A 10697-nucleotide genomic window follows, 5' to 3' on the forward strand; every position below is an offset into this window, starting at 1 on the left:
GTCCCTGCAGTTTTGCCTGTTTGGGGAAAGTCATGTAAATGGAACCACGCGGGATGAAGCCTTTAAGACTGCCTTTTTTCCGCTTAGGGTAACGCGCTAAAGTTTCGTCCACTGTGTAGATTCACCACAGATCACCTCTTCAGCAGTGGAGAATGTTTGTGTGCAGGTTTTAACAGTTGTGAATAAAGTTGCTATAAGGATTTGCACACAGGCTTTTATATAAACATATGTTTTCATTTCTCTTTCATAAACACTTAGGATTAAGATCTCTGGGTCATATGGTAATTGTGTCTTTTATTTCATGGACACCTGGCAAAATGTTTTCCAAAATGACTGTTATCGTTTTGCACTTCCACCATCAGTACACGAGGGTTTAAGTTGTTCTACATCCTTGCCAACATCTGCTGTGCCAACGTCTTAAATTTTAGCCATCCCAGTAGAGGTGTGACGGCACCTCAATGAGATTAATTTGAATTGCCTTAAGGAATGATGGTGTGGGGCCCTATCTTCCAGGGGTCAGGAAAGTTTCTGGACTAAGTACCATTAGAAATACACTAGCTCACCAAAACATGTGTCTGAAAAGAATGATTCGTTTTCTCCGTAGACTATTCTCCAAAACTTGATCTATAAGAAGAGACTCTGGGAGCGTATCTCAGTACTGCTGAGGTGTGGGCTGGAGTAGAAAGGCACACTCAGAAATGCGGCATTTCGCGGGGAGGGGAGGCTGGTTGGTCACGAAAGCAGGTGAAACAGCATGACACAGGCAATACAACGTAAAGCAGGTTTTAGGGTTAGTGTTTCTTGGAATTAAGTGTCTTTTGAAACAACTCATCTTGCAGTCCCTATTCCTGTCACTTGGCTGCGCGCTCCACGCATCTTTCCAGGGAGGATTCCGGCACACTTGGCATACCCTTAAGGCCGCAAAATAAACGTCATTCTTGCACTTGGTAATTTAAAGAATGTGTATGTGTGTCGGTCATAGAGAAATTGTTATCTATCATGTTGTGGTTGACATGGGAGACAGCTGTGTTAAGTTTAGAAACAGAGTGCCTCTGGTCCACAGCATGTGAAAACTTTGCCCATCATTATCTCAGTTTTGTTACCTGTCAGTAAGTAAACACCTTTGATTTGTAGCCCAATAAAGATTCAAACTATTCCAATTAGATCCAATTCATGAATGTTTAAGAATGTGAATTTTTACAAATACGGAAGAAAATACATTGATTTATCTGGGGAAATCATTGGCAGAGCAGTAGGAATTGGGAAGTCCTCTTTCCCCATATTCTTCCCCAAGATACACACACTCACACACACACTTACTTCCAACATAAGGTTGAAATGAATATATAAGGTGAAAGGAAAAGAAGTCACAAAGAACGGCGTGCTTCCTATAACAGTTCAGTTCAGTTCTGTTCAGTCACTCAGTCGTGTCTGACTTTTTGCGACCCCGTGGACTGAAAAACGCCAGGCCTTCCTGTCCATCACCAACTCTGAGTTTACTCAAACTCATGTCCATCGAGTCGGTGATGTCATCCAACCATCTTATCCTCTGTCGTCCCCTTCTCCTCCTGCCCTCAATCTTTCTCAGCATCAGGGTCTTTTCTAATGAGTCAGCTCTTCCCATCAGGTGGCCAAAGCACTGGAGTTTCAGCTTCAACATTGGTCCTTCCGATGAACACTCAGGACCGATCTCCTTTAGGATGGACTGGTTGGATTTCCTTGCAGTCAAAGGGACTCTCAAGAGTCTTCTCCAACACCACGGTTCAAAAGCATCAATTCTTCGGTGCTCAGCTTTCTTTATGGTCTAACTCGAACATCCATACATGACCGCTGGAAAAACAGTGGTTCTCAGCTCTCTGGATCTATTCCCCTGGAGGGGGCAAAAGGTCCTGGGACCCTATTTCCTCATTCCCATCATTAGGTGGAGGTGGGAGGTGCGAGAGCTGACTCTGAATGGCAAGCATTGCTGCATAACCAAACTTAGAAGGGATTGTGTTTATCTCTGCCTTCACAATTGGGTTATAGATGATATAATTTTTAATGCCTGTACCCTAGTTTTAACATTTAATTAGTGGGAAATGATGGACTCCAAACAGGGTTGATTTGTTTGCTTCACAATATACAGTAGGCATAACTGAACAAACACACTAAAAACTAAACTAAACATCAGCAAACATTAGTGTGCAATTCAAAAGCAAGTAGAACAGAAGTGAAACCCAAAGCTACTCAGGATAACACAGGTGGTATACTGATAAAGCGTGTCCTTCCAGAAAGTTGAGGGAATTTATATAGTTTATGAGGTTAAAGAGAACAGTTGCTAAAATCATTTCTTCCATTGTTTCATACTTAGGTATGACTCTAACTTTCTATCTTTGGAAAAAATAAAAAATATTTTAGAAAAGAAAAATAACTTTAAAAAGTACCTTATCATCCCTTTCTACATCCAAAGAGAAGTGTCTACTCCCTGAATGGCAAAAAAGAACATCTTATCACTTGGCTACGGAGGCAACATAAAACAAGAAAGTCTCATAATCCAGTGGCTAATGAGCCAGCAGCGTCAGACAGAAGTCAGAGAAGAGGTGAGAGTCGCCCCACATCACCTCTTGGCCACCTTCTCGTCTCCCACCTGCCCCAGAAGGGGTTACACCTTGAACGGTCCATTCAGTCCCTCTAGTTTGCGGATCCTGGTTATGACTGCCTTACCTCTGGAAGGAGAGATAAAACCCTTAGTAAAAAGGGAACAGGTTACGAAGGGGCAACTTGACGGTCGTTATACGATTTGGGAATGCAGCAAACAAATTTGGAGTGTAGACACTTGATTACTATACTGATGCCACCAGTTCTCAACGTCTAGAATCGTGGCTTGCCATTTCTGAGTCACTTAATAGTAATTATAAGGATCTGCCATTTCTTTATTGTGAGCAAATGTATAACTCTTCTAAATTTATATAATAAGAAACAAAAATGTTATTAAATTTAAGAGGGAAAAACATTAAGTTGGTTAGGGAGTCATGCGTAACTTAATTCTTTCTAAAGGTCCTACTGTACCAGTTGACAGTAAACAAGCATTAGCTGTGACATAGAAGCTGGGCACAGAATTGAGGGAAGAAGGCTCAGCAGTAGAACCTTCCTGACAACGCAGGAGACGGGGCTCATCCTGTGTGTGGGGACGGTCTCCTGGAGGGGGGATGGCCACCCACTCCAGAATGCTCGCCTGGGCAATCCCATGGACAGTGCAGCCTGGCCGGCTACAGTCCATGGGGCTGCCAAGAGTCGGATGTGACGTAGTGACTGAACAACAGCAAGTGGCCCAACGTCCTTGTGCTTTGGTGATTTCATTAGGGCTTTCCCGGTGGCTCAAGCCCTTAAGAGTCCGCCTGCAAAGCAGGAGACACAGGAGAGCGGGCTTGATCACCAGCAGAAGAAAAGATGAATATGTGAATCTCAAGTTAAAAAAAAAGGGAAAGAAGCCCCTGCATTTGCCTCAGTTACCACATTAACTTATATAAAAGTGGGAGAACAATGCATTTTCTATTTTAAACTTGGTTAATTGCTTCCTTTCATGAACCTGAATTATCTTTGGAGAGTTATGGGTGATAATTGGTCGTTTTGCTTTCTTTTTCTCCCATTAAGTTGCATGAAGGCTTAGTTCCACAGGCCTCTTTGGTGAAAACATTTCTATTCCCTCGATAACAAATGATGACGCGTGGAGTGAGTTACTGTTTCACAGCTCTGTAGTCAGGGCTCCTGGCCTGGGCGTCCATCCCCAGGGGGCTGGAGTCCTGGGGTTCGCAGGGCTGGGCTCCCTGTAGCCCACGGCCTTCTCCCCATTCTGTCCGCGGAACCCCGAATTCTGCGGGATGGGGCCCCGGCGCCCCCCTCGGTAAGGGAGATTGCGTCTTCCAGGCCAACAGTGAAGCAACAGCTGCTGCTTTGAATCTCACCGTCTGACTGTCTGTAAAGATTTCTCACCATTACATCAGGCCATCTGGAATAACTTCTCTTTAAAGTGTAACTGATTGGCGACTTCAGGGGCTGGTAGTGAAAGTGAAGTCACTTAGTCGTGTCTGACTCTGTGCGACCCCGTGGACTGTAGCCCACCAGGCTCCTCCGTCCATGGGATTCTCCAGGCAAGAACTGGTTGCCATTTCCTTCTCCAGGGAATCTTCCCAACTGAGGGATCGAACCCGGGTCTCCTGCATTGCAGGCAGACGCTTTACTGTCTGAGCCACCAGGGAAGCTCAGGATAAACAAAGTAGGGCTTAATTCTGACAGAGGCAGTGGTCGACATATCCTGCAGGCCCACAGCTGCCTGCGGAGGCACCTGCTGTAAAGGAGATGGACAAGAGGTGTGACTCCAGGGAAGGGCTGCTGGGCTGAGAGCTGCAGGTGAGCAGGGCTCAGTCACGGGGTGAGCTGAGGGCAGACAGGGGAGGCAGCCGCTGCACCTTCATACTGTGCCTGAAACAGACCCACTGGAAAAGACCCTGATGCTGGGCAAGACGGAAGGCAGGAGAAGGGGCCGACAGAGGACAAGATGGCTGGATGGCATCACCGGCTTGATGGACAGGAGTTTGGGTAAATTCTGGAAGTTGGTGATGGAAAGGGAAGCCTGGCGGGCTGCAGTCCATGGGGTTGCAAAGAGTCAGACACGACTGAGCGACTGAACTGAACTGAAACACTCTTCAAGAGTACTGATCACTTCCTGAAGGAAATCCCCTGAAAGCTGGCTGTTTCTCCTTCTTTGGCTTTTAGTATTGCAGCAAAAACACAACTGAGCAATGAGTTAAGTCTATTGAACACTTGGGGTGTTGCAGGATTTCCAGCTGCATAAAACCATGTCTTCTGCCTCCCAGAGTGTCCTTGTAGGTCATCCATTGCATCTACCACAACCAGTGAGACCAACAGTACATTAACCGAGCTCTGCTTACATCATGGGTGCCACAGGGTGTTTGGCCATTTATAACAGCCATTGTTACCCAACTGCAAGCGTGCGAAATTTATGTCTGTGGGTGTGTTTTTATAGGCAAACGTGAACTTCAAAGTGAGTACATATATTTTATATCACCAAAGAAGAATGAAAAGGCTTTTCTTTTAAACAGTTTTAAACATTTTAAATTTAGATACTGGTTTTAGTGTGGATTTGAATATAACACATATATACCCCAAGTTTGAATTTTATTCAAATATGTAAATATTTTGTATTATAGAATCTATTAATCATTATTACACTGAAATAAGGCATCTGAATGTACAAGTTGCTCTCCTGGGCCCTTCATTTCTTCCCTATCCATCATCCTCTCTCTACCTAATTCATAAATAAGTTACTAAATCCTGAAGACTCTGTTTCTCAACCCCACGCCACACTTCATTATCCCCACCATGACAGCCTTAATTCATGCTTTTAAAGTCCATCCACTGAACAGTTCCTAAGTGGTCTTACTGCTAAGAGCCTCTTCCTACTCTAGTTCATTTTCTATACAATTGCCAGATTATCTTCCTGAAAAACTGAATAAAGTCCCAGTCCTTATGGAGTTTGCACTGTAGTGGGAGAGATTAAAAGTGAAAAAAGAAAAGACAAAATAAACATGTGCTAATACAATACAAAGAAAGTGAAAGCATGATAAGAGGAAAAGTGGGTTTCTCAGGTGGTGCAGTGGTAAAGAATCCTGCCAATGCAGGCGGAGAAGGCAACGGCACCCACTCCAGTGCTCTCGCCTGGAAAATCCCATGGACAGAGGAGCCTGGTGGGCTGCAGTCCATGGGATCTCGAAGAGTCGGACACGACTGAGCGACTTCCCTTTCACTTTTCACTTTCATGCATTGGAGAAGGAAATGGCAACCCACTCCAGTGTTCTTGCCTGGAGAATCCCAGGGACAGGGGAACCTGGTGGGCTGCCGTCTATGGATGGGGTCGCACAGAGTTGGACACGACTGAAGTGACTTAGCAGCAGCAGCATCAAATGCAGGAGATGTGGGATCAGCCCTTGGCTCAGGAATATCTCCTGGAGGAGGGCATGGCAACCCACTCCAGTACTCTTCCAGGGAAATCCCATGGACAGAGGAGCCTGGTGGGCTGCAGGCCATGGAGTTGAAGAGAGCAGAAGAGGACTGAGCAGGCCTGCAGGAGGAAAAATAAAGGCGGGTGTGATTTATTTCATTTCAGTTTAATTGATAACTGACAGCGTAAGCAAAAGCATGCAGCATATGGAAGGAATAACTTTAGACACGGTAGTAACATTTGCTCAGGTGGTAACAAATGTTAATGCCTTCTAGCCAAAGCCAACAGGAACACATGCACAGTCAAATGAAGTTGGGTTTACTGACCTGTCAGAGAAAGGCCCATAGCACACTATGAGGAATTGTGGAGAGTCTCAGTAAGAAGGCATAGATCTGCAGGACTGGGTTTGTGCTTGGTAATTTCTGAGGAAGGTTTAAGGCTTTGCTCTGGATTGGATGCTTTCAGGAAGCAGAGGTTATTCTATGATTGGGTATTTTAATAATTGCTAGCTAGAATGTAGGAAGAGTGAAGCAAGGCTCAGGTTGGAATTGTTCAAGAAAAAGTAATAATAATTCATATTAGGCAGAATGTTGGGGCATTTTTGTGGTTTGGAGTGTGCTTGTGTTTGTCATCCCGGACATGATTATGGAGGCATCTTATTTTCTCTTCTCATAGTCACATGGAGTGGCCATGCCTGATGTTGATGTTTTGTGAGATTGCTTTGTTCAACAGAACACTCAAGTCCAGTTGAGAACACCAGAAACATCAAGCCCTGGCAAAGAGTTCCAGGCCAGCTGCTGGTTGTTCAGGCTGCTTTCCTTTTTTTCACTAACAAAGCCATCTAGTGCTATCACTGTCTCTAAATTGCAACTTGTTACTCTTGTTCATAATTCTGTTTCCTGAATATTTAAAATACTTGTCAGTATTACTGAGTGATGAATTCTAAAATTCATTTATCTGTGGTGACGACAGTAGTAGCTTCAGTTCAGTTCAGTTCAGTCGCTTAGTCGTGTCCGACTCTTTGATACTTACTAAAACACAGGAACCCCTCTGCTACACGCTGCGGGATAGCAGGCACCTGCTTGTGGCAGAGTGGCTGTGGAACTGGGAGGAAGAACCAGTGCTATGAATTTCAGAAACCCCCTCGGAAGTCTCAGAGTCACTTGCCTTCTCTCTGAAAACAAGAAGCTGTAGGTAGATTTTCCGTGTAGTTCTGCTAGGTCTGCATGGTGCCAGGCTGTCTCTAATCGTGTAGGGACCTTGTTAAAATCAGGAATTCTGGACCTCCAACTCCAGAGTCTAATACAGCCAGAAGTTTATGAGATGCCTTCATGTTGCTTACCTCCCTCACGTCAATTGTGAGTAGTAGTCTATCAAATGAGTATACCAGTTCAGCCATTCTTTACTGATGGTGCTATGAATATTTTTGTACAAGTCTTTTTGTAGGTATATGCTTTTATTTTTCTTGGATAAATATCTGTAAGTGGGATTGCTGGGTTGTATGTTTAATTCATATGCAACTAATGGGTCCACAATTTTGAAACAGAGAAATAAAAAGCTTAGAATACTCTCTCCTTTTCCTCAAAGCATAGCCTGGAAGAGATCCCAAGGAACTTGTTAAAAAGCCTCAGATAACCATGTCACTCCTCATCTTTCTTCTGGAACCCTGAGAAATTCCTTTTTCCTCTGGAACCCTGAGAAATTCCTTTAAAGTCAGAGGGATAAAAGATGTGTGGATAATATCTGTAGGTGAATGCAGTTTGGGCAGTACCTTGGAAGAAACCTATGTAAAACCCTTTGATGAATCTGCCTGTAGGTTTCTTGGAATTCCATCTCACTGTGATCAAGCTCAGAAAGGGAGATCTTAAAATAAAAGTGATTCCTGATAAGGAGGCCTCTATTAGCAAAAGTCTGATGGCCAGTGTGGTGGTAAAGCCAGGAATGCGAAAGGCCTCTATGCAGATAGGCCTTGAGTGTTGCAGATAGACCTTGAATGTATCTATGCAGATAGGCCTTGAATGCTGCAACGCTCTTTTCTCAGTCATCCTTGATCTATCCTTGCCTCCTTCCTTCCAATCACAATGAAGACTGTATCCGTCCACAGGTAATTGCCACTTCATCTTCTCAAGGGCCTCGCTGTATTCTCTCTTTGTATTTCCCTACCTCCTCCTTTCTACTGGCTCATTCCCATCAGCATGTCCAGTTCAGTTCTGTTCAGTTCAGCCGCTCAGTCGTGTCCGACTCTTTGTGACCCCATGAATCGCAGCACGCCAGGCCTCCCTGTCCATCACCAACTCCCGGAGTTCACTCAGACTCAGGTCCATCGAGTCTGTGATGCCATGCAGCCGTCTCATCCTCGGTCGTCCCCTTCTCCTCCTGCCCCCAACCCCTCCGAGCATCAGCATGTCCAAGTCCTTGTGAGAGCCACTCCCAATTCCTCCCTTGTGAGAACTAACCTTCTTTCAACATCAGGTACAACTCCTAGTTACTGCTTTATGTCTCCGGTCTCATTACAGTCAAATCTTCAAAAGGGCTGTCTGCAAAGACTATTTCCTAGTTTTCTGAGGAAATCTGAGTCTCCAAAGTCCACCTAGAGCCCTTTATCTCTGAGCAAGCAGTAAGCAATCACTTTTTAAAAGTCCTGTGCGTGATGGATGGAGCGATGGGTGCAGAGGATGGAGTCCTTCATAGCTGTGCGGCCTGGGATGGTGCGTGACTAACTGGGTTGAGAAAGTGTTTATCTGTGTGTGTCTAAATAACCTGAAAAAGTGAAAAAGTTGGCTTAAAACTCAACTAAGAAAGAAAACTAAGATCATGGCATCTGGTCCCATCACTTCATGGCAAATAGATGGGGAAACAGCGGGAACAGTGACAGACTTTATTTTGGGGGGCTCCAAAATCACTGCAGATGGTGACTGTAGCCATGAAATTAAAAGACATTTGCTCCTTGGAAGAAAAGCTATGACCAACCTAGACAGCATATTAAAAAGCAGAGCCATCACTTTGGCAACAAAGGTCCGTCTAGACAAAGCTATGGTTTTTCCAGCAGTCATGTATGAATGTGCGAGTTGGACCATAAAGCTGAGCACCGAAGAACTGATGCTTTTGAACTGTGGTGTTGAAGACTCTTGAGAGTCCCTTGGATTGCAAGGAGATCTAACAAGTCAGTCCTATCAGTCCTGAATATTCATCGGAAGGACTGTTGTTGAAGCTGAAACTCTAATACTTTGGCCACCTGAGTGAAGAACTGACTCACTGGAAAAGAACCTGATGCTGGGAAAGACTGAAGGAGAAGGGGACGACAGAGGATGAGATGGTTGGATGGCATCACCGACTCAATGGACATGGGTTTATGTGAACTCCGGGAGTTGGTGATGGACAGGGAGGCCTGGTGTGCTGCGGTTCATGGGGTCGCAAAGAGTCGGACACGACTGAGCGACTGAATTGAAATTACCTGGTAAGTGCGTTCATCCTGAAATGCACTTAGGGAAAGCCGGTCCGTCCCTAGCAACAAGTGTCTGCAGACAAGCGCAGAAACACGGCAGAGCCCGTCCACCCGGTAGTCCCTCGCGGGAGAACCATTCTCGCCGGCCCGGGGCCGCGCTCCCGCCGGCGCAGCAGAAAGCCCGCCGGCGCAGCAGAAAGCACGCCGGGCACCCGGGCTGGCCTCGGGCGGGACCGGGTCTCCTCAGCGGCCTCAGCGTCCGGGTCCGGCGGTGAGAGCGCCGGTTCCCGGCCAATGGCGGTTCCCGAACGTGCGCTTAGCGACGTCGGCGCGGCTGTGCCCACGGACGTCACCCGGCGAGCTCGGAGGCGGCTCCCCCCGACCCCCCGAAGAGGGTGTGGGCTCCGGGAAACAGCGGGCGACGGGGACAGGGGGCGGTGAGCCCGCACTCGTGACGGCGGGCCCGGCCGAGCGGCCGTCAAGAAGCGAGCGGCCGCGCGCGCAGCCGAGGCCCCGCCCCCTTCCCCATCGGCCACACCCCCTTCCCGAGCGGGCCGCGCGCTCCCGAGCCGCTTCCCCGCGCGCGCCTCCGCCGCGGCCCCGCCCCCTTCCCGGTCGGGCCGCGCGCTCCCGGCGCGCCGAGCTGTGCCGCGGGCGCGCGCGCCGCCGCCGGCAGAGCCACCGTTAAAATGGTCTGAGGCGCGCCCCGCGCTTCCCCCGCCGCCGCCCTGACCAACTGAGGCGGCGGGCCAGGCTGCGAGCGGCCGCGCGGTCAGCGGGCTCGCCGGCCTCCGTCGCGTCCCCAGAGCTCGCGCCCCGCCGTGGTCTCCCGGCGTCCCGGGGCAGAGCATGTAGCCCCCCAGCGCCGCGTGTGTGCCCGTGTGTGTGTGTGTGTGTGTGCCCGCGGGCCCGAGGCCGACCCCCGCGCGGCCTGCCCTGACCCGGCCCCTGCGCGGGGCCTCCCCTATGGGCCTCCTGCTCTCGAAGGAGCCGCGCCGCCGCCCGCGCCAGAAGCGGCCCCGCTGCGGCAGCTGGTGGCGCCGCCGCCGCCGGCCTCTCCTCAGGTGGCCCCGCGGGGCCCCGGCCAAGGCGGCGGCGGCGCCCCGGGGCCGGGACTGCCTCTTCCGCGGGCCCTGCATGCTCTGCCTCGTCGTGCACGGCCCCGGCGCGCCCGCCCCCGCCGGCCCGGAGGAGGAGCCGCCGCTGTCGTCGCCGCGGCCGCTCGGGGCCTACGGCGCGGCCGCCTCCTCA

The 10697-nt window shown here is 48.7% G+C and overlaps 1 protein-coding gene across 1 annotated transcript in view; it reads left to right on the forward strand.

The window, feature by feature from the left end:
- Nucleotides 1-10233: 10233 nt before the first annotated feature.
- Nucleotides 10234-10697, forward strand: part of FBXL17 (F-box and leucine rich repeat protein 17) — a 504895-nt gene continuing 504431 nt past the window's right edge. Inside the window, exon 1 of the mRNA XM_040239500.1 lies at nucleotides 10234-10680. Coding sequence (XP_040095434.1) covers nucleotides 10413-10680 — 268 coding nt within the window. The 5' untranslated portion in view covers nucleotides 10234-10412. The remainder of the gene's footprint in view (nucleotides 10681-10697) is intronic.

The sequence above is a fragment of the Oryx dammah genome, unplaced genomic scaffold (assembly GCF_014754425.2).
Source record: "Oryx dammah isolate SB20612 unplaced genomic scaffold, SCBI_Odam_1.1 HiC_scaffold_5, whole genome shotgun sequence".
In the NCBI taxonomy this organism is placed as follows: Eukaryota; Metazoa; Chordata; class Mammalia; order Artiodactyla; family Bovidae; genus Oryx; species Oryx dammah.